This window comes from Carcharodon carcharias, chromosome 11, assembly GCF_017639515.1.
Source record: "Carcharodon carcharias isolate sCarCar2 chromosome 11, sCarCar2.pri, whole genome shotgun sequence".
Lineage (NCBI taxonomy): Eukaryota > Metazoa > Chordata > Chondrichthyes > Lamniformes > Lamnidae > Carcharodon > Carcharodon carcharias.
In genome coordinates, this window is record NC_054477.1 from 74,205,244 (window position 1) to 74,229,702 (window position 24,459).

At 41.0% G+C, this 24,459-nt stretch overlaps 1 protein-coding gene across 1 annotated transcript in view; it reads right to left on the reverse strand.

Moving 5' to 3' along the window:
• The window catches only part of LOC121284360 (interleukin-18 receptor 1-like), a 65,289-nt gene that overhangs the window by 25,119 nt on the left and 15,711 nt on the right, over positions 1 to 24,459 (reverse strand). The window contains exons 5-8 of the mRNA XM_041199780.1: positions 18,409 to 18,589; positions 15,978 to 16,125; positions 14,374 to 14,433; positions 5,099 to 5,231 (exon numbers count right to left, since the gene is read on the reverse strand). Of these exons, the coding sequence (XP_041055714.1) occupies positions 5,099 to 5,231; positions 14,374 to 14,433; positions 15,978 to 16,125; positions 18,409 to 18,589 (522 nt within the window). The remainder of the gene's footprint in view (positions 1 to 5,098; positions 5,232 to 14,373; positions 14,434 to 15,977; positions 16,126 to 18,408; positions 18,590 to 24,459) is intronic.

Sequence of the window (24,459 nt, forward strand, 5' to 3'; positions counted from 1 at the left end):
TGTCAACTTACAGTCTCATTAATTTCTCCAATACAGCCTTCTTACCTATACTAATTTCCTTCAACTCTTCATTCTCCCTAGTCCCTTGGCTCTCTGAATCTGGGAGATTTCCTGTATCTTTCTCAGTGAAAACAGACACAAAGCAATCATTCAGCTTCTCTGCCATTTCACTATTCCCCATTATGAATTCTCCTGACTCTGCCTGTAATGGACCCATATCTGCCTTAGCCAAACGCTTCCTTTTTATATACCTATAAAAGCTTTGACAGTCCATTTTTATATTTTTTGCTAGGCTGCATTCATACTCTATTCTCTCTTTCTTTATTAGTTTCTTGGTCTTTGCTGTATTCTAAAAACCTCACAATCCTCAGGTTTACTACTAGTTGTGGCAACTTTATAAGCCTTTTCTTTTAATCTTATATAATCTTTAACTTCCTTTGTCAGCCACAGTTGACTAACTTTTTTTGGATTTTTGCACCTTGATGGAATATGTAGGTGCTATAAGCTATGTAATAGTTCTTTGAAGACTAGCCATTGCCTATGTACAGTCATACCTTTTAATATATTTTCCCCAATCCACCTCAGCCAATTTATCCCTCATGCCTTCATAATTTCCTTTATTCAATTTTTAACACCCTTGCTTCAGAGTGAACAACCTTACTTTCAAACATATGTAAAATTCTATCATATTGTAGTCCCTCATCCCTAAAGGTTCTTTTACAACAAGATTATTTTTCATTACATAATACTGGATCTAAAATAGACTGCCCTCTGGTTCAGCTCCTCAACATACTGCTCTAGAAAACCATCCCTAACACACTCCAGAAACTCGTCTTCCACAGCATTAGTGCTCACTTGGTTTACCCAGCCTATATGCAGATTGAAGTCACCCATGTTAACTGTATTGTCCACGCTACATGCTTCTCTCATCTCCTGATTAATACCATGCCCTATGTTACCATTACTATTTGGTGGCCTATAAACAACTCCAACCCATATCTGCTGCCCTTTGTTGTTTCTTAGCTCCACTCAAACAGATTCTACACATTGTTCTTCCGATCTGAGAACCTCCCTTACTAATGCATTGATCCCATCCCTTATTGTTAGCGCAACTCCACCTCCTTTCGCTTCTTGTCTATCCTCTTTAAATATTGAATATCCTTGAATATTCAGTTCCCAGTCTTGGTCACCATGCAGCCATGTTTCCATAATGGCAATTATATCATACCCATTTACCTCTATTTGTGCCTTTAGATCATCTACCTTATTGTGAATGCTGCACGCATTCAGGTAGAGTGCCCTTAACTTTGTCTTTTTGACATCATTCCGCGTTCGAAGCATACTCAATGCTCTGCTTTGTTTCTCCTGCCTTCTAGTCTCACTACTACTTCCTGTTACCAACTTTACTTCCTTCCAATTTGGGCCACCCCTCAGGTTCCCACCCCCCTGACAAGCTAGTTTAAACCCACTCCAACAGCATTAGCAAATCTCCCTGCAAGTATATCAGTCCCAGTCCTGTTAAGATGTAATCCATCCAGTTTGTACAGGTCCCCACCTGCTCCAGAGCTGGTCCCAATGCCTCAGAAAAGTGATGCCCTGCACCCCCCCACCCCCCCCCACCCCCCCAACCCTCCCCGCCTACACCAGTTCTCCAGCCACCTATTTAATCAATCAACCCTCCTATTCCTATGCTCACTAGCACATGGCACTAGGAGTAATCCTGAAATTACTGCTTTTGAGGTCCTGCTTTTTAATTTCCTTCCGAACTCCCTGAAATCTGCACATTACATGCATCAAAGGCTTTGATAAGACAAGGAGGAAAAATGCACCGTGGTCACAGCCACAGAGAATGTCACTTGTGACTTTAGATAGAATCGTTTCAATGCTATAGGGTGATAGAGACCTAATTCGAGGAGCAAATTAACAAAAAATGCTGGAACCACTCAGCACACCAGGAAACATCTGTGGAGAAAGGAGAAATGTCAATGTTAATTAGGGGCAAGCACCTGTTGAAAAACCCCTCTGTAAAATTATTGTATGATGAATGGAGCAGATGTCAGGTCTGGCCCAAGTACAATTCTTCAGGAGACCCTGCAATCACCAAAGGAAAGTAAATATTTGTTCATTTGTAATTTTAAAAGCTTTCCCGTGAAGCGGAATGGAACAGGATTTTTCTTCCAACTCCCATGGGTTCCAGATACTACTTTGGTAACAATATGGAAATGAGGTAGGACTGACATCAAGACATTTCCCATCTCATGTTCCTGCATCTCTGCTTGGCAGAGAAACCAACAATGGTTTCACAGCAGTGAGTCTTTGGCATCTATGCAGCTCTGCTCACATTGGAGGATCTGAGTTTTCTCCCTCCTTCTCGAGGCTTGCATCAGGGAATGTACTGCCCAGGGTAATAACCTGATCTCTGCAATAGATGTGAGATCAGGTCATCTGGAATACTTTTGGGTGTACTTCACTCGATTTTTGCCTAGGAATGGGAGAGGGAATGTAAATCAGTCCACAGATTTAAGTGTTCTGAACCCAAGCAATGAAATTTGTAGAAACAAATATCCAAAGTTAAAAAGCTATTCTTCAATTATTTCCATTAGTTCTATTCAATGCAAGCACATCACACAAGAACATAAGAAATAGGAACTGGAGCAGTCCTGGTGCCATGAACCTACTCCACCATTCAATTTTTTTTCATTCTTTCATGGGATATGGGCACTACTGGCTAGGCCAACATTTGTTGCCTGTCCATAATTACCCTTGAAAAGTGGTGGGGAGCCACTTTCTTGAACCGCTGCAGTCCATGTGGCGTAGATCCACCCACAGTGCAGTTAGGAAAGCAGTTCCAGGATTTTGACCTAGCAACAGTGAAGGAATGGTGATATAGTTCCAAGACAGGATGGTGTGTGGCTTTGGAGGCGGGGGGACTTGTAGCTGGTGGTGTGCTCATGCACCTGCTGCCCTTGTGCTTCTAGGTGGTAGAGGGCACAGGTTTGGAGGGTGCTGTCGAAGAAATCTCGGTGAGTTACTGCAGTGCATTTTGAATATGGTACACGCTGCTTTCATGGTGCATTAGTAGTAGAGAGAGTGAATATTTAAGATGGTGGATTGGGTGCCAATCAAGCAGGCTGCTTTATCCTGGATGGTGTCGAATTTCTTGAGTGTTGTTGGAGCTGCACTCATCCAGGAAAGTGAAGCATATTCCATCACAGTCCTAACTTGAGCCTTGTAGATGGTGGACAAACATAATACAAACATATGAATTAGGAGCAGAAGCAAGCCATTCTGCTCTTTGAGCCTGCTCTGCCATTCAATAAGATCATGGCTAATGTAATTGTGCCCTCAACTCCACATTCCCACCTATGCCCGATAACCTTTGACTCCCTTGTTAGTCAAGAATCTATCTACCTCTACCTTAAAAATATTCAATTACCTTGCCTCCATTGCTTTCTGGGGAACAGAGTTCCAAAGACTCATGGCCGTCTGAGAAAAAAAATTCTCCTCATCTCTGTTTTAAATTGGAGACCCCTAGTTCTAGTCTCCCACAAGGGGAAACATCCTTTCAGCATCCTCCTGTCAAGTCCTCTCAGGATCTTAAATGTTTCAATAAGATCAGCTCTCATTCTTCTAAACTCTTTAATGGATATAGGCCCAACATATCCAACCTATCTTCATAAAATAATCCACCTATTCCAGGTATCATTCGAGTGAACCTTCTCTGAACTGCATCTAATCAGCAGACCTTGGGGAGTCAGGAAGTGAGTTACTCAATACAGAACTCCCAGCCTCTGACCTGCTCTTAAAGCCACAGGATTTATATGAATGTTCCAGTTAAGTTTATGGTCAATGGTAAACCCCAGGATGTTGATGGTTGGAGGTTAAGTGATGGTAATGCCATTGAATGTCAAGAGATTGGTAGATTCTCCCTTGAAATGATCGTTGCTGATCTTCGGCCTTGACTCCATGTTCCTGCCCATTCCCATGTCCTTTGGTTCCTTGGGAGACCAAACATCTGTCTATCTCAGCCTTAAATATATTCAATGATGGAGCATTCACAACCCTCTGGCATAGATCACTCCATAGATTCACAACCCTCCGAGTGAATAAATTTCTCCTCATCTCAGTCCTAAATGATCAACCCCTTATCCTGAGACTGTGCTCCTGTGTTCTAGATTCTACAGCCAGGGGAAATAACTTCTCAGTGTCTACCCTGTCAAGACCCTTCCTTCTGAACCTTGTATGTTTCAATGAAATCACCTCTCATTCTAAATTCCAGGAAGTATAAACCCATTTTAGTCAGTCTCTCATCATAGGACAACCCTTTTATCCCAGGAACCAATCTACTGAGCCTTTCTGTATCACCTCGAAGGCAAGTATATCCTTCCTTAGATATGGAGACTAAAACTGTGCAGAGTATTCTCGGTGTGGTTTCACCAAAGCCCTATAAAATTGTAGCAATGCTTCCTTAATCTGAAACTCCAATCGCTTTGCAAAAAGCGCAACATGTCATTTGCCTTCCTTATTGCTTGATGTACCTGCATGCTAACTGTTTGTGTTTCATGTACAAGTAAACCCAAGTCCCTCTGAACATCGACATTTAAACGTTTCACAACTTTTAAGCAATATACTACTTTTCTATTCTAACTAGCAAAATGAATAATCTCACACTTGCCCACATTATACACCATCTTTCACTTTGTTGCCCATTTCTTTAACCTGTCTATATCTCTTTGTAGCCTCTTTGTGTCCTCCTCACAGCTTACATTCCCACTTTGCTTTATCATCAGCAAACTTGGATACATTACTCTTGGTTCGTTAAAATAGATTGTAAATAGCTGAGGCCCCAGCACTGATCCTTGCGGCAACGTAAATCTCTCACTTCTATTGGTTCCTGGGTTAGCCTCTATTTCAGACAGAACAGTTTCACTGCAAATATGTAAATTAACATCAAAAATTGTGTAAGGAAAATCTATAGCACCTTATATCTCAGGACCATCTCAAAATGCTTCATACAAGAGTGAGTTATTTTGGAGTATATAGTAATGAATGTTGTTATAAAGGCAAATAATAAGTACAAAAAGCATTTATCACCTACCTCATAGAATCTTTACACACAGACTGAGTTTGGTTACATCTAGTCACAGAGGAATTACCAAGATTCCAATTTAGCGACATCAGCTCCTTTTCAATGCCAAGAACAGCTGTGCAATTAACTGTTCTATTTTCGCCTAAATATTTAAATAATCAGATATCAGTAGATATTACTAGCAGTAGCACAACTTCTGAAGATCTTGCATTCAAATAAGTTACTTGAAGAGATCACAATAGTTTTCTTATACTTGGGTTGCTGCATTTTACATTGATTTCAGGTTATTTAGGAATTACCATAAAATAATTCTGTAAATAAAATATTCAATAGGGAAGTGATATTGGCCTGAGGAGCTGTACTAAATGCTGTGCTGGAGTCCTTACTGTTTCAAATCGACATAAATTACAGATAAATTACAGAGGGTCAATGAAAGCTGATAATAAAAATGTAGTGAAGATTTTGATGGGAGGAAGGAAAGTCGAGACTGCTGAAACTGTGTAAGCAACACAAGAGAAACTAGGCAATATTTATAACTGGTCAGAACTATGGCAAATGATGTTCAGTGCGTGCGGATAAGCACAACTGGGAATAAAAATACATGTATCGATCTTGATGAATGGTATCCAGCTACTTAGAAGAGAGGTTGAAAGAGATCGGAGAATGATTGTAGACTCTCCACTGGCCAATGGAACAGTAATTAGCAAATCAAATAGATTGCACACTGATGTTGCCAAGTCAATAGAGATTAAGTCTAAAGCAAACATTGCTGATGCTGGTTAATGCTGTGGTTAGGCAGTACCACTACTTTCTGTTCTGGTTACCAAAATTGTAGTCACAGAAACTTTACTGTGCAGAAGGAGGCCATTTGGCCCATCAAATCTGCACTGGCTCTCTGAAAGAGTATTCTACCAAGTCCCACTCCCCTGCCTTATTCCTGTAGCCTTACACATTCTCTCTTTTTAGAGAGCACTCCAATTTCCTTTTGAATACCTCATTTGTACCTTCCTCCACCACCCTCTCGGGAAGTTTGTTCCAGACTCCAACCACCCTGTGGGTGAAAAAACTTTTCCTCACATCACTTTTACTCCTTTTACCAATTAGTTTCAACCTGTGCCCTCCAGTTCTTGATGCTCTCGAGTGAGAACAGTTTCTCACTATCGACCCTGTCCAAACCCCTCAAGATCTTGAATACCTCTATCAAGTCTCCTCTCAGCCTTCTTTTCTCCAAGGAAAGCAGGCCCAAGCTTTTCAATCTATCCTAAAGCTCCAGTTCTTTATCCCTGGAATCATTCTTGGGAATCTCCTCAGTGCTCTGTCCAATGCCTTCACATCTTTCCTCAAGTATTGCAGCCAGGGCTGGACACAGTACTCCAGATGAGCCCTAACTAGTGTCTTATACAAGCTCAATATGACCTCTTCACTCTTGTACTCATCGCCCCTATTAATAAAGCCTATTATACTAAATACTTGACTATATACAATGTCACACGAGATGGGAAATGTTAATAAAAAGGACATAAACTTTATTAAAGTTTTTAAAAATGGACATGAAACCTCATCCTGCCAGTGGATGAGGTTTCACGAATTACGAGAAGCCCGCTGGGGCTCCTGGCCTGCCTGCAAGTCTTAAGGTTGGACAGGCAGGGTCTTTAATTATCTTAATGATCCTGTCATGGCTTAATTGGCCATTGACAGATCAGCGGGCGGACAGCTGATTTCGCTGCCGCCCGCCTTCCTCAATATTTAAATAGACCGGGATGACATTGGGGATCCTTCCCAACATCATCCCGCGTCATTTTCCCTTCGGCAAGCGGGCCCCGCCTCCAAATCGCCAACGGGAAAATTCTGCCCATAGTTTTTAGCCTTGGAATGGCACGTATGAGAAATGACCTTATTTAGATAAATAAAATACTACAGCAATTGGAATGGAAAAGGTTAACTCTGAGACACATTTCAAGTTAAACTGTGAGTACATTACAAAGGGCATTGGTAGATGCTTATAAAGGCAACTTCCAGAGCTGATGCAAAGAAGTACTTTTTCACACAGGGTGATTAACACCTCGAATGATCGAAATGGAGGGAAAAAGTCTGTAGCCGTTAAGGAAGCAAATGCTGTGAGGGCAAGGGACTGGAAGTTTCTGTAGAAAGAGGAGCTGGAAGAATGAGCTTTGTGATCTCTTTGTTTGATTTAACATTAGACCAATTTTAGTTTTATTAAAACTTTCTTTTGCATTAGCTCACGTAGCCATTAACACATAAACAGAGAACATTCATTAAACACATTGCCCTGAATTTCTGTAATGGTTGCCCCAATTTCTTGGCAAAAGTTTGGTCAGAGATTCATGGAATATTATACAAATTCAGAGCTAAATTAACGCAACATTTAAAGAAATTGTGCTAAGCCTTCATCTATTCTTGTTGTAATTGTATATAACAATCTATGATTTCAGTCTTTGTTTAAGCTTTTGCTAAATAAATTAAGTATTTTAAAACATTAAAATAAGTACGTAATAATTAATATTTTTTCTCAACAACTTGCTGCATGTTAGAATGCAATTGATTTTAACATGATGTAAGAGTATTGCCCCTTTATAAAGTGCTGTACTATTTCTTAGTAAAATCTCTTGTTGGTTCAATCATTTATAACATTATTCTCATATTGTGAACAAAAAATACCCAGACATCCTCTCACTTGACACAAGTTGCATTGAAGTGATGTTTAAAAATGAGATTGGGCAGGCAGAAAGCATTTTCAGAAGTATTCATGAAATATAGGTACTTACTATTTCATTCTGGGCCCAAAAGCAGCTCAGCCACATTCTCCTATCCTTTCTAACAGCACTGGGTCTTGCCAATGAGTTAGCCTTGCCTGGGAACGCCCTCAAGCCATGTAAATGGCTGAACATAGAAGATGCCAGTGAACCTGCAGGTGTATACTTGCAGCACGCTTAGGGCAGGGTTTTGAGTTTGGCATACGCGCGCGATTGGCAGGCCCAGGAGAGGCCAGGGAGCAGACCCCCGACCGCAATTTCATGCAATTAGTGTCCAGTCAGCATGGAAGGCATGCTGAAAGGCTCAGCACTGCTGGGGTGGGGGCAGGGGCAGAGTGAGCGCTGAAGTCAGCGCGGGCGAGGGGGTGCACTCACAGAAATCTCCCTGAAGGCAGAGAGCTGCCTCAGGGAGCTGAAGAATTTAAATGCCAAAAATAAAGATTTTGAAATGCTGAAAAAAATGTACATGCATCAGAATGAGTCACCTAAGCAAATGGATGCGAAAATTCTGTACAAATATTTTTATCTTTTTCTTAATTAATCTCGGAAACCTCATCCTACCCTTGGATGAGGTTTCCTCAAAAAGGCAAAGGCTGCCAGACCGATTTGCCCACCCACCAAATGTAACGTTAGACTGACAACGAAAAATGCCTTGTAATGTTAATGTGCTTAATAGGCTTCTTAATTGTTGACGGACGACTCTCATGCCTGTGCACCTGCTGCCTGAAAAATTGTGCAAGCGCGCAATGATGTCGGGACGCTCACCTGACGTCACCACGTGTTATTTTGAGTGTGTTGGGCGTGCGCCCGCATGCCAAGCGAAAAATTCTGCTCAAAAAGGCAAAAGTCGCCTGGCCGATTCGCACACCCACCAACCGTAACATTGGACGGGCAACAAAAAATCCCCAGTAATTGCAATGTTAATAGCCTTAATAGGAATCTTATTTGTAGGCGGGCGCTCTGCTGACTCTCTGTTGACCGAAATAGTATGCGAGTGCATGATGATGTCAGGCCACTTGCCCAATGTCATCACAGGCTATTTCACACTCGAGCATGTCAGGCACACACCCACATGCTGAGCGAGAAATTCTGCCCTTGGAGTACTCTGTTCCTGTCTAGCACTGGAGGGGATGCAGAATAAGGTAACAACTCAATCTATCTTTTTATCTATTCTACTGCGCAGTACCCACTGTGGTTATACAGGCCTAAAAATTGCTCTGGTAGGCCTACAAATGGTTAGAATTAGAGATGTAAGAACTTAAGAAAAATGAATAAGATTAGGTCATAATTCTCTTTGAGTCTTTAGTAAGATCATGTCTGATACATTCAACTCCACTTTCACACCCTATTACTATACACCTTGATTTCCTTAGTGTCCAAAACTTATTCAGTCTCAGTCTTGATTATATTTGGTGACTGAAGATCCAAAACCCTCTGGGTTGGAGAATTCCAAGGATTCAAACTTATTCTTGCCCACTTAATTTCAATAATATTTTGCCCTGCAAGTCTCTGAGACTGAGAGTTGGCAACAGGCATCTGGGACCTGAGTGAAAAGGACAAGCAACTACCATAACCAGGGGCAGAATTTTGCCCTTGGCAGGCGGACCCAGCAGGGGCAGTCGGGAAGCCGACTGTGCACTTGAAAATGGTAGTTGCGGAGTCGTGGCAGCCAACCCCAGAAAGATTTGGAGGCTGCTGGGTGCAGAGACAGGCTGGGCGAAGGGCCAGCCTCAGTGCACTTGCACTTTGTTAAGACTGTGAAAATAAACAATAAAACAAAAAACAGTCACCCAGCCCTCACCCTGCACACCCCCTCACCCTTCACACACTTCCTATGCCCTATCCATGCCAGCCTGTAACACCTCATGTTCCCCACCCACCCTCCAAGACCCCTCATACCCCCATGCCAACCTGTGTCCCTCCTCACACCCCCATGGAACTTTATAGCCTCTATGCCAACTTATGCCCTTCCAGCCACCACCCTTTGCCCTTACACCCATCATGCTAACTTATCCAGTATCCACTATGGGCAGACCTCAGGTCCCATGTTGAGATTAAATGAAGTTGTGTCTATCGATGAATTCACTATTTTTTAAAAAACTCATTGATAAAGACCCATTCACTACATTTAAAATACTTTAATCCTTTAAACAACAAACATTTGTTTTTATTGTCCCAAAGAGTTTATAACCACTTGGAGCTGTCAATCAAACTATGATCTGACAGGCACCTCATTGTGATAATGAAATGTTGTAAAAGCAGTCATGCAGCACTAATCCTTTAATGGTCGCTCTTAGGCTTATGTCAACACACAGAGTGAAATCACAAGCACTGATTTTTTTAACACTGCAGACTTTTTTTTAATTTAAAGGTCAGGGAATTTAAGTCCTTTGACAGCTTGACAGCTATTTGAGAGATCCCTTGATAGGCATCTTGACAGTTCACTTAACAGCCATCTTAAGAGTTCACTCAACAGCTATCTTGACAGTTCTCTTGACAGTTCTCTTGACAGTTCTCTTGACAGTTCTCTTGACAGCTATCCTGAAAGTTTTTTTTACATTCTCTTGACAGCTAACTTGACAATTTCCTCAACAGTTCTTTGGGCAATTCTCTTGACTCCTATCTTGTCAGCTCCAACGAGTTTGTGCACCTTTACACACATTCTTCTTTACTTTTAACAACCCTAAAGAGCACTTATCAGCCCCAAAAGGTACCCTTCCCCTCCAAAGAACTCTGGCAGTTTTAGATCTTCTCCTTCTTGGTCTAAAGTGCACACTTTCATGTTTCAGGCATCCCACTAGCCAAAATTACTCCTGACTGAGACAGATGGACTTTAACTTGCGCAGCTGATTTCATGAATCACCAATGCATAAATTAGAACATCCTTCCCCCACCTCCCCAACATTCCCCTCCCATGAAAATAGGATGGAGCTTCTAGATCCGGGCCTCCACCACCACTTTTGCAAAGATGGAGAGATTCTCTGTCTGCACAAAAAAAGTCAAGGTTAGGGTTTTCCAGCCCCCTCATGGTGGTACCCGCCACAGGAGATTCAGCAGCCCAGCCAGAACTGACTTTTGGCAGGACTGGACAATCCCGGTAGAGGACGGGGCAGGAAAATCCTGCCCCAGGTATTTTTGTCCTCTTAACAAGTTACTTTCCTACTTATCTTTGTGCCATCATCAAATTTATTTACCATACATTTGGTCCCTTCATCCAAGTCATTAGCATAGATCATAAGTAGTTGACCAGCATTGATCCCTGTGGCACTCCATTATGTATAGCTTGCCAACCTTGCTAACCAATCCTCTATCCAAGCTAATATATTATCACCTACACCATGAGCTCTAATTTTGTGTAGTAACCTGTGATGTGACAACTTGTCGAATGCCTTTTGGAAATCTACGCGTACAACATAAACAGGTTCCCCTTTATCCACCTCATTTGTTACTTGCTCTAAGAACTCTGAGAAATTCGTGAATCATGATTTCCTTTTCAAAAAACCATATTGGCTCTGCATGGTTGTATTATGATTTTCTAAATTTCTTGCTTTTACCTCATAATAATGGATTCTACCATTTTCCCTATGACAGACATTAGGATAACTGGCTTACAGTTTCCTAGGGCAGAATCTTCAGCTTGGCAAGCGGGGGCAGGGCCCACTCGTCAAGGCGTAAAATGATGCACAGTGATGTCAGGCAGGCGTCCCGACGTCACCGCACGCGTGAGCTGCCCATCCCACCTTAAAGTTAGTGGGAAGGTGAAGAGCCCAGGCGGTCTTTGCATTTTTCATGGAACCTCATCCACAGGCGGGATGAGGTTTCACGAACATTTTTGAAGTGTTTTAAAAGTTTTTAATAAAATTAATGGACATGTGCCAGCTCATGTGACAGTTTCACATGAGGGGACATGTCCTTAAAATTTTTGTTTAGCTTTAATCAATATTTCAAAAGTGAAAGTAATCTCCCAGAGGCACCTCTATGCTTCAGAGAGATTTCTGCATTCTTTCTCACGCATGCGTGAAAGAGCACACTCCGACTCAGGGAACCCTCCCGCCTGCACAGGGAGCGCACAGTGCTTCCACGTGCACATCACACTGGGCAGGCCTTATTTAGCCCTCCCACATAAAATGGGGGTGTGGGCCTGATTGGGGGCACCAATCAGGTCCACGCCCGCCTGCGCCTGCCCCTGCACGGGGGGGATAATTCTACCCCTGCTTTCTGTCTCCCTCCTCTCTTGAATAGAGATGTCACATTTGCGATTTTCCAATCTCCTAGGACCTTTCAAGAACCTATGGAATTTGGAAGGTCACGATCAATACATCAACTATCTCTGCACTTCTTTTAAGGCCCTTGGCCATCACGTTCATTGGACTTGTCAGACTTTAGTTCCAATAGTTTTCCCAGTATCGTTTCCTTAGCGATTGTGACTATTTTAAGTTCATCCCTCCCTTCTACCTCTTGATTTTCTACTATTCCTGGGATGTTTACGTGACTTCTACAGTGAAGATAGACACAAAATACCTGTTCAATGCTTCTGCTATTTTCTTGTTTCCCATTATTATTTCCCCAGTCTCACCCTCTGAGGGACAAATGCTCACCTTTAGACATTCTTTTCCTTACTATGGGCAGGATTTTCAGGTCTTCGGGTGGGCGGGCCTGGGAGTGGCTGGGAAATGGCCCGCCACCCGCAATCGGTCCCCAACCATGATTTCATGTTGTCTGGCCAATCAATGGCCAACCAGCATAAAAGGTGCGCTGAAAGGCTCAGCATTGCCGGGGTGGGGGTGGAAGGAGGGCAAGCACTGAAGTCAGCGCAGGCGTGGGGGAGTGCGCAATGAAAGCACCCTGAAGGCTGCCTCAGGGAGCTGAAGAATTTTAAACTAATGAATAAAGTTTTAAAAATTCCAGAAAAAATGTTCACATAGCAGACTCACTCACCTTGACATGTAGATTTGAAAAATTCTGCCCAAACATTTTTTTAAAATTTAATTACAGAAACCTCATCCCGCCCATGGAAGAGGTGTCCTCAAAACTCCAAAGGCCGCCTGGCCAATTTGCCTACCCTCCAACCATAACTTTGGACGGTAGAGAAAAGTACAGCTTAATTAATTGATTAATGGCCTTAATAGGCCTCTTAATTGTCGGTGCTGATTCTCGTGTGTGTCCGCCGACTGAAAGAAATATCGCGCGATTGTGTGATAAAGTCGGGATGCTCAGCTGATGTCATCGCACGTTATTTCACGCTTGAGTGTGTCGGGCACGCTCCCATGCACCAAGCGGAAAATCCTGCCCTATGTATTTATATATTTCTAGTTGGCTTTCTCTCATACTCTAATGTCTCCTTCCTTATTAATTCTTTAGACATTCTTTGCTAATTTCTAAAATCTGTCCAATCTTCTGATTTACCACTAACCTTCACCATATTGTATCGTTTTTCTTTCAATTTGATACTACCCTTAACTTCCTCAGTTAGCCATGGATGGTGCATCTGTCTCACAGAGTCTTTCTTTCTTAACGGAATATATTTTTGCTGAGAGTTATGAAATATCTCCTTAAATGTCTGCCACTGATCCTCTACTGTTCTAACTTTTAACCTATTTTTCCTATTCACTTTAGCCAATTTAGGCCAAGATTTTTTGACGCTGCCACAGTGTGCCTCTCCCCAGCGGATGTGGTGAACATATAAAGCTCCATTCAGTTTGGCGGGACGGGAATATACTGCTGGGTGGGAGAGGCCATAAAATCCTGGCTTTAGTCTTCATACCTTTGTAATTGCCTTTATTTAGGTTTAAGATACTAGCCTCAGACTCACAGCTCTCACCGTCAAACTAAATGTGAAATTCTATTATATGTTCACTGTTGGCTAGAGGCTCCTTTACTATAAAGTCATTAATTAATACAGTTCCATTGCACATTACCAGATCGAAAATAGGCTGCTCCTTGGTTGGCTCTAGAACTTACTACTCTAAGAAATTATTCCGAATACCCTCTATGACAAGAAAAGAAAGTTATAAAGAAAGATAAATCAGTAAAAGGGTGAATATGTGCTACAGATTACCAGCAAGATTGATGGACTAAGAAACATATGATGGAGTTCACAAAAGGTAAGGGCAGATTCATATCAGCAAATCACTGTTATTAGATTATGGAATACATCAAAGTATTTTGTGAAAACTGGATTGTTAGGTGAGATAGGACAATGGTACATTTCTGCCTGAAAATTGTAATGTTTATGTAGCACACTAGAAACCTTTGTCAAAAATGTTTGATCAAACCAAGTTTAATTTGTCCATGTCCAGTTCAGAAATCATTTTGAAACTGATTGTAATTTATATGTTTTAAAGCCAAGAATCCTGTGCTATGATGCTGGAATCAAGAACCTGTGACGTGTTCTTTTCAAGCTCACTGCATGTCACTTCTTCTGGTTGTATTCATTATAAACCATTCTGATAATCCACACTGGTAAAAAAAAATCATGTACAAATAGAATACAATATAAACTGTACTCACCTAGAACAACTTCAATACGTTCTTGATATGGGTAAATTAACTTTGGTTCAACAGGAAGTTCTTAAAAGAAATTGTTTAAAAAGTAAATGAAAGTAAGTTCTGCAATTTAATTACTTAATGTAACTACACAATGACCTGTATTTATATAGAACTTCTAACTATCTCCAAGAGCTTTACCAAGGTGAAAAAAAACCTGTGCTACAAGGATTAGGAGTGATAAGCGAAAGCATGATCAAAGAGGTGGGTTTTGAGAAAGAGGTGTGAAGTAAATAGTTGGGAAAAATAATTTAGTAGAGGAATTAATGTATTAAAAACATATTCTATAAAAATATAAGGAAGACAGGAATGTTATACAAATATATTGCCAATATAGCCAACATTGATTTCTAGGTATATTGATTCTGTGAAATGCATCATTTCCAGAATCCGCCATGTGAAGCTCTGTGCCCGGTGTGGAGCTTTGTTAGGCTTGAGCACCATACCTGAAGCTCAGGTTTTCAAAATTACTCCCAACAAGCCATTCTATGTAAACTTGCTAAGTCCTATGGTATCCAACTTAAATGTAAAGCTTTCATATATTTTTATGATGTGTCTTGCATTGGGACAGGGACTATACTTTAAAAGTACATCATTGGCTTAAAGGAGTTTTTAAATTATTTTTTATTTGTTCACAGGATGTGGGCATTGTTGGCTGGGCCAGCACTTATTGTCCTTCGCTAATTGCCTTTGAGAAGGTGGTGGTGAGTTGCCTTCTTGAACCACCACAGACCATGTGATGTAGGTACACCCACAGTGCTGTTAAGGGATCCAGATCAATGCTAGGTGGTCTGTCCATTTTTATTCTGATTCTGCTTTTTCTGAAGTGGTTTGGTACAACTGAATGGCTTGCTAGGTCATTTCAGTAACAGTTAAGAGTCAACCAAATTGTTGTGGGTCTGAAGCCACATGTAGGCCAGACCATGTACGAACAGCAAACTCCCTTCCCTATAGGACATAAGTGAACTGGATGGGGTTTTACAACAGCCCGGGGTAGATTCATGGTCACCATTACTGAGGCTCGATTTTATTGCAGATTTATTTAATTAACTGAATTTAAATTCTCCAGCTTCTGTGGTGGGATTTGACTTCTTGTCTCCAGATCACTGATCCAAGGGTCTGGATTATTCATCTGTGCTACAGTTCCTGCAGTCATTCCCACAGTTCAGTCAACACCAGTGGGATGCAGGATAAACTATATTGCAAGAACAAGAAGGACATGAAAATAGGTAGATATACCTCCTCATTTCTGAGCTCTACACATATTTTAGGATATTGTTGCAATAGCATTTTCTAAAAAGTCAAAGCTAGATTTGATCTTAAGACCTGAATCAAAGTTTGCTATTTTACAGAGTATCTTCTCGAAGATACCCACTAAAAAAGTATGTGGTAGTTCTTGTGACAAAAAATGCTTGTTGACCTGCCATTTAATAGTAGATAGATATTTCATAAGTAGTCTAGCAATGCTTTCAAACCGGCGCAGGATGATACTGTACTCCTGTATCAGAGGCATCCAGTTTACCAAAATTTCCTCTCCCCATCACCAAGATTTTAGTAAAAAGTACTACCTTTTAGCATCAACGATAATGTCCTTGTAACATCATACTGTACTCCAAAATGTTCAAATGTAAGTTTACAAGTGTAATATCCAGCATTTTCTTTTCCTTGAATGTTAATCACAAGTGATGATCCTGTGTGAATATTCTCCTGACAATCCTGTAAGATGTAATCAACCAATTGTTGCTAATATTTAAACAAGCGTAGTCAAAAGTTGGAATATGGTCATTAAAAACAAACTAATTCTTATTGAGGTTTATGCATCCAGTTTTTAATTGCATTTCACCTGCCTTAAAGGAAAATATCGGTCATGATGAAAATATTTAGCAATAGGAAATTACTCCTATTCTATGTAAATATTTTTTGAATTTAAGGTATATCAGAGGCTATTATGGTGGACTCATTAACATTTCAGTTTTCTGAAACCACACTGCTGGGTAAATATAAATGGCTTCTGGGATATATTTTAACATTTTAACGTGTTTCAAATAATTATGAAGTAAGCAATTGATTTGTGCAATTTTATTGAGATTAAATAAAATAAAATGACATATCACTGGTCATTAATTTCTCAAATAGAGCCTTTAACAGTTTAGCTCCTTCAATGCCCCAAATGAACATTAGTTTTCCTTTGTATATTCCACCTTGTCCAAAACTCCATTGCAGAATCACCAGACTGTCTAACACCACCTCACTAGCTCAGTTATAGGGGAATCAGTTTAATTGTCACCTGTTTTTGTCACCACTTAACTTCAGTGGCAGAATCACTGAAGTGACTTGTGTGTCCCTACTGCACTATTTCTATTTAAAACAGGGCAGCAGACAGGTCAAAATAGTTAGGGAAATAGAAGCATTGACTTAGTGCCAAGTTCCTCCATTTATAATTTGTAGGTTCATAGAATCATAAAATGTTTATGGCACAGAAAGAGGCCACTTGGCCCATCGCATCTGCACCGGCCACAAATGAGCCACCAGCCTAATCCCACTTTCCAGCATTTGATCCACAAACTCTGCAGGTAACAACGCTTGAGGTGCATATCCACACATCTTTTAAATGAATTGAGGGCTTCTGCCTCTTCTACCCTTTCAGGCAGTGAGTTCCAGACCTCTAGGACCCCCGGGTGAAAAAAAAAATCTTCATCTTCCCTCTAATCTTTTTTTAAATCATTTTAAATCTATGCTCCCTAGTCACTGATCTCTCTCCTAAAGTAAATAGCCTCTTCCCATCCACTCTATTCAGACACCTCACAATTTTGTGCATGTCAATCAAATCTCCCCTCAACTTCCTCTCTACCAAGGAGAACAATGCCAGCCTATCCAATCTTTCCTCATAGCTGTAACTTTCCAGTGCTGGCAACATCCTTGTAAATCTCCTCTGTACCCTCTCTAATGCAATTGCATCCTTTCTGTAATGAGGTTACCAGACAACACATAGTACTCAAGTTGTGTCCTAAGTAAAGTTTTATATAGTTCCAGCATAACCTCCCTGCTCTTATATTCTATGCCACGGCTAATAAATGAAAGGATATATGCCTCCTTCACCACATGATCAACCTGTCCTGCCACCTTCAGGCATCTGTCAACATTCACTGCAAGGTCTATTCCTTCCTCTATACTTCTCAGTATCATCTCATTTATTGTGCAATTCAATGCCTTGTTTGACCTCCCCAAATACATCACCTCACATTTCTCTGGGTTGAATTCCATTTGCCACTTTTCTGCATTGATATCTGCCTGTAGTCTACAGCAATCCGCCTCGCTATCGACTGCGTGGACAATTTTTGTGTCACGTGCAAACTTCTTGATCATTTCCTTACATTTGCATCCAAATCATTAATATATACCACAGAAAGGTGACCTAGTACTGAGCCCTGCAGAACCCCACTGGAAACAGCCTTCCAGTTACAAAAGCATGCATCAACAATTACCCTTTGTTACCTGCCACTGAGCCAATTTTGTATCTAGCTTGCTACATGCCCTTGGATACTATGGGCTTTTATTTTTTAAACAGTCTACCATGTGGGATCTTGACCCAAACTACTGCCTCATGAAAATCTGGTTATTACGGTCAAATGACAACCACAGCACCATTTTCAGTTCTACTAATTGGATTGCCGTTGGTTCCCATTCCCATACCAAACTTGGCAGTTAGGAGTTGGAAGGTAACCATTTTGAGTGTCCATTAATGGGATCCTCAGCTGCAGTCAGTGAAAACTGGCAGCAGGTTTGGATTGGGATTTTTTGCAGTTGCTTATTTACAGTGTTAAAAGCTTTCACATTTAATGCCCTTGTTGCTTTAGCCAGTGTAAAAACTTTGCCTGCTGCTGTAAAGTGGTGCTTCATTACACTCCTGATGTTTCACTTCCTCTTTAAAGTGCTATTCAAAGTGAAGGTGTGAGTTCCAAGCTTGGTGAGCTAATTGACTAAGCAGAATGTAATTACCTTATACCATTTCAAATCTTCTATATTATTCTTGTACTTTTCCATGCATGGACAATACAACTCAATAGATGATCCAATTACTCCATTACGATCATATGTTATTTCTTCACTGTAACATCCTTCATTGATTGGTGTAACATCCAAATTCTCGTCTGGACCTGTAATATTGTGAGTTCCATTGCTATTAAGCAGAAAGTAAGTTAGAACAAATTTTGCTGTACAAAAACCTGGAAAAATAAATAATCAGAACTGATTTAGCTGCCAGTTCCAGATTAGGATTGTTCTTTACAATAGATTTTTGCAGAGGATTCATGATTATTCATTATAATGAAGCAAAAGGCACATGAACTCTAATGATACCATAGTGCTTTGTTAATACAACACACATTTAGTGCACTGCTTAAACTGTACCTCAATCTCAATGCAAAGCAATTTCCTGCAGCACTGTCACAAGATCAGCAATCAAAATATGCTAAATTCAATTTCATTTAATGTTGCATAGTTTGGTGAGACAAAGCAAAGGGGGTAATCTCATGCCATTGATCAAAAAATGATTTGGACCAACATGATGGATACAGCAGAGTAGATGCTGAATACTCTGCAACTGATTGTTAATCTTTGAAGCTGCTTCACCGTCTATGAGGCTCAAATCAGAATTGTGATGGAATGCTCACCACTTGCTTGAAAGATTGCAGCCACAAAACATTCAAAAAGCATGACATGATTCAGGTCAAAACAATACATTTTTTTGGCACCTATATCACTAGACTCAATATCTACCCCCTCTACATGAGCACACTGCGGTAGCATATACTATCTACAGGATTTGCTTGAGCAATTCATCAACTTTCATCAAAAGCACTTCCTAACCAGATGATCATTGCCATCAAGATGATCAGGAGTATGTCATTACCTCCAATTTTCACACCAACCTGACTTGGACAAATATTTTTGTTCTTTTATTGCCACTGGGTCCAAACCATGTATCAATCTATCTAGCACCAAAATGGCTGCAGCAATTCAAGAAAAGCCACCTTCCCCAGGGAACTAAGGATAGGTAATTGCTGTGGCCTTGCCTGTGTTGCCCAAATCAAACAATTATAATAACTTCACACTAGTAATGTTTGATCACAGATCAATAATTTTATCCTTAAGTAGGATAAAATTAATAATGTTTCACATGAATCAGATTTACTATCTGAGGTTTTTAATTAACTCAGTTTGAATACAAAGTTGAATGCACTTGACATAAACTCATTAATATAAAATGGTTAATGCTCAATTCCTAACACAATAACAGTTATAGCCTTCAAGTTTCATAACAATATGATTATGTTATTAATCTAATGGTTATTAATCTAATGAAATTTTCTGTTAATGGTAAAGAATCAAAGTAAATCTCAAGAAACAGCAATAGTCAGAGAGTGTTTTATTAAAGCAACTTGGCTTCAGAAAGCCTGATTAGAATGTGCTGGTTGGCAAAGTACAAGAACACTGGTTATGTAAATTGTCAACTGAGCTAAATTGCAGTTGAAAGTATGAAGTATAAATTTTGTGCTTTGTGTTCCCTGTTTTTGCTAGGATTAAACACCAGGTCATCCAGCATCCTCAACCCGTGGTCTTCTCTCCATTAATTTTAATCGATGAAAACTCAGGCTGGCACATGCAATCTCTCAAAATCTGCTCCCAGATGTACCAGAAGCATGAATGTCAGTATAAGGAGAGCGGAAAATCGATAACGGTAGAAAAAAGTGGTGAAAATGGCAGTGGGGAGTGAAAAGGGGTGGCAGTGATGGGGAGCGTATAGCATTGAAAGGGAGAGTGGTTAACAGTGTAAGTGGGAAGCAAATGACAATAAAGGGATAGGCAGATAAATGGCTACAGAAGGGAACTGAATACCAATAGCAGGGAAGAGAAAAGGAATGGTGCTATGGAGGGCAAAAAAGAAAAACTAAAAGCTGTGTTTTAGGATGGCAAGAAAGCAAGTGCCAGCTTCAGATGAAGGGGATTGAGGAGGGAGCATGTCAGCATGAATTGAGAGAAGGCAAAGACTGCACACATGGATCTCAAAACATAGAAAATAGGAGCAGGAGAAGGTCATTTGGTCCTTCGAGTCTGCTCTGCCATTCAATATGACCATGGCTGATATCTATTTGAATGCTGTACTCCCGCACTCTCCCCAAATCCCGTGACTCCTGAGTCCAGAAATCTATCTATTTACTTCTTAAATATATTCAGTGACTTGGCCTCCACATCCCTCTGTGGTAGAGAATTCCATAAGTTCACCACCCTCTGAGTGAAGAAGTTTCTCCTCAACTCAGTCCTAAATGACCTACCCCATATCCTGATACTGTGACCCCTTGTTCTAGACACCCCAGCCAGAGGAAACATCACCCCAGCATCCAGTCTCTCCACCCCTGTCAGAATTTTATACATTTCAATGAGATCCCCTCTCATTCTTCTAAACTGCAGTGAATACAGGCCTAGACGGCCCAATCTCTCCTCATATGACAATTCTGCCATCTCAGGAATCAGTCTGCTGAACCTTCACTGCACTCCCTCTATAGTACGTATATCCTTTCTTGAGTAAGGAGACCAAATCTACACACAATACTCCAGGTGAGGTCTCACCAAGGCCCTGTACAGCTGCAGTGAGACATCTTTGCTCCTGTACTCAAGTCCTCTTGTAATGAAGGCCAGCATACCATTTACCTTCTTAGCTGCTTACTGCATCTGCAAGCCTGCTTTCAGCAATTAGTGTGTAAGGATACCCAACATTTGTACATCAACATTTCCCAATCTATTGCCATTTAAATAATACTTTGCTATCCTGTTTTTCCTACCAAAGTGGATAATTTCACACTTATCCACATTATACTGCATCTGCCATGGATTTGCCTACTCACTCAACCTGTCTAAATCACATTGAAACCTATTAACACCCTCCTCATCACTCAAATTCCTTCCATGTGTTGTGTCCAAACTTGGAAATATTACATTTGGTTCCCTCATCCAAACCATTGATATATATTGTGAATAGCTGGGGCCTAAGGACTGATCCTTGCGGTACTCCACTAGTCACCACCTACCACTCCGAAAAAGACCCATTTATTCTACTCTCTGTCTCCTGTCTGCTGACCAATTCTCAATCCATGCCAATATATCAGCCTTAATCCCATGTGCTTTAATTTTGCACACTAACCTCTTATGTAGGACTTGAAAATCCAAATACACCACATCCACTGGTTCTCCCTTATCTATTCTGCTGGTGATGTCTTCAAAGAACTCCAGTAGGTTTGACAAACATGATTACCCTCTCATAAATCCATGTTGACTTTGTCTAATCTTGCTGATATTTTCTAAGTGTCCTGTTGTCACATCCTTTATAATAGACTCCAGCATTTGCCCTACTAGGTTAACCAGCCTGTAATTCGCTATTTTCTCCTTCCCTCCTTTTTTAAATAGTGGGGTTACATCTGCTTCCCTCCAATCTGCCAGAACTGTTCCAGAATCTACAGAATTTTGGAAGATGACAATCAATGCACCCACTATTTCCATGGCCACCTCTTTTAGTACCCTGGGATATAGATTATCGGGCCCTGGGGATTTATCGGCTTTCAGTCCCATTAATTTCTCCAGCACTATTGTTTTAGTAATATTCATTTCCTTCAATCCCTCCTTCTCACTAGACCCTTGGTTCCCTAGTATTTCTGGGAAGTTATTGATGTCTTCCTCCATGAAGACAGAACTAAAGTAGTTGTTTAATTGCTCTGTCATTTCCTTGTTCTCTATTATAAATGCTCCCATTTTGGACTGGAAGAGACCTACATTTGTCTTCACTAATCACTTTTTTTAATGTACTTATAGAAGATTTACAGTCTGCTTTTATGCTCCTTACAAGTTTACTCTCATACTCTATTTTTCCTCTCTTAATCAATCTTTTGGTCCTCCTTTGTTAAATTCTAAACTGCTCTCAATCCTCAGGCTTGCTATTTTTTCTAGAGACTTTATATGACTCCTCTTTGGACCTAATACTATCCTTAATTTATTTTGTTAGCCATGGTTGGGTTGCTTTTCCTGTTGTGCTTTTGCACCAGAGAGGAATGTATACATTTGTTCCTTAAATATTAGCCATTGTCTATCCACTGTCATGCCTTTTAATGAAGTACCCCAATCTATCTTAGCCTACTCATGCCTCATACCTTTGTAGTTTCTTTTGTTAAGATTTAGGACCCTAGTTTCAGATCAGACTACTTCACTTTCCATCCTAATGAAGAATTCTATCATGTTATTATCCTTGTTCCCTAAATGACCTCACACAACAAGATTATTAATTAACTCATTCCCATTGCACAATACCAAATCTAGGATAGCCTGTTCCCTAGTCGGTTCATTGACATATTGTGTAAAAAAAATCTCATACACATGTCAGGAATTTATCCACCACAGTATTATTGTTACTTTGGTTTGTCCAGCCGAGATGTTACCCATGATTACTATAGCACCCTTGTTACACACATCTCTAATTTCCTGTTTAATGCCATCCCATACCTTATCGCTAACGTTTGGAAGCCTATAGAAAACTCCCACTAATGTTTTCCACCCTTGTCACTTCTTAGCTCCACCCAGACTGATTCTACATCTAGATTTTCTGAGCCAATATCCTCTCTCACTATTGCACTGATTTCATCCTTAACTAATAATGCCACCCCACCTCCTCTTCCTTTTTTCCTGCCCATCCTAAATATTGAGTACACTTGGATATTTAGTTCCCAGCCTTGGTCACCCTGCAGCCATGTCTCCGTAATCATAATCATATCATACCCGTTTACATCTATTTGTGCTGTTAATTTGTCTACCTTATTGCGAATGCTCGATGCATTCAGATACAGTGCCTTTAGACTTGTCTTTTTAACATTTTTAAACTTTTTTGTACTATGGCCCTTTTGCTGCTCACCCTTGTTTCCTCTGCCTTCCACTTTCACATTCTACTTTTCTGTCTTTCATTCCTATCTTTGCTTCCTTCTCCTGTGTCTCCCTGCTCAGGTTCCCATCCCCCTGCCAATCTAGTTTAAACTCTCCCCCACAGTATTAGCAAATACTTCGCGACGATATTGGTCTCAGCCCTGCTGGGGTGCACCCCGCCCAGCTTGTACAGGTCCCATCTTCCCTAGAATTGGTCCCAATGCCTCAGGTATCTGAATCCTTCCCTGCTGCAGCATCTCTCCAGCCACGCATTCATCTGGTCTATTCTCCTAGTCCTAATCTTGCTAGCATGTGGCACTGGGAGTAATTCTGAGATTACTACCTTTGAGGGTCTGCCTTTTAATTTTTTTCTTAGCTCCCTATATTCTGCTTTCAGGACATCATCCCTGTTTTTACCCATGTTGGTTGTACCCATATGGACTACAACCTCTGACTGTTCACCCTCCCCCTTCAGAATGTCCTGCAGCCACTCAGTGACATCCTTGACCCTGGCACCAGGGAGGCAACATCCCATCCTGGTGGAACGTCTGCAGCCACAGAAACCTCTATCTGTTCCCCTTATTATAGAATCTCCTATCACTATCGCTCTCCCACTCTTTTGTTCCCCCCTCTGTGCAGCTGAGCCACTCGTGGTGCCGTGGACTTGGCTCTTGCTGCATTCCCCTGAAAAATCATCTCCCCCAGCAGTATACGAAGTGGAAAATCTGTTGGAGAAAGAGATGGACTCAGGGGATCCTGCACTACCTGCCTTTTGTTTTTACTCTGTCTGAAGGTCACCCATTCTCTTTCTGCCTGTGCACTCTTTACCTGCAGTGTGACCACCTCACTGTCCATGCTATCCACAAAGATCTTATCCTTGCAGATGCTCCACAGTGACTCCAGACACAGCTCCAGCTCTGAAATGTGGATTTCAAGTAGCTGCAGCTGGAGACACTTCCTGCGCACATGGTCGCCCTGGACACTGGAAGAGCAGAGAGAAAAGTACCACTTTGAATGGACAGAGTAAAGGAAAAGACCAGCTTCATTGCACTGGTGAGATACAAGGGTTTCACATTCCTACAGGTA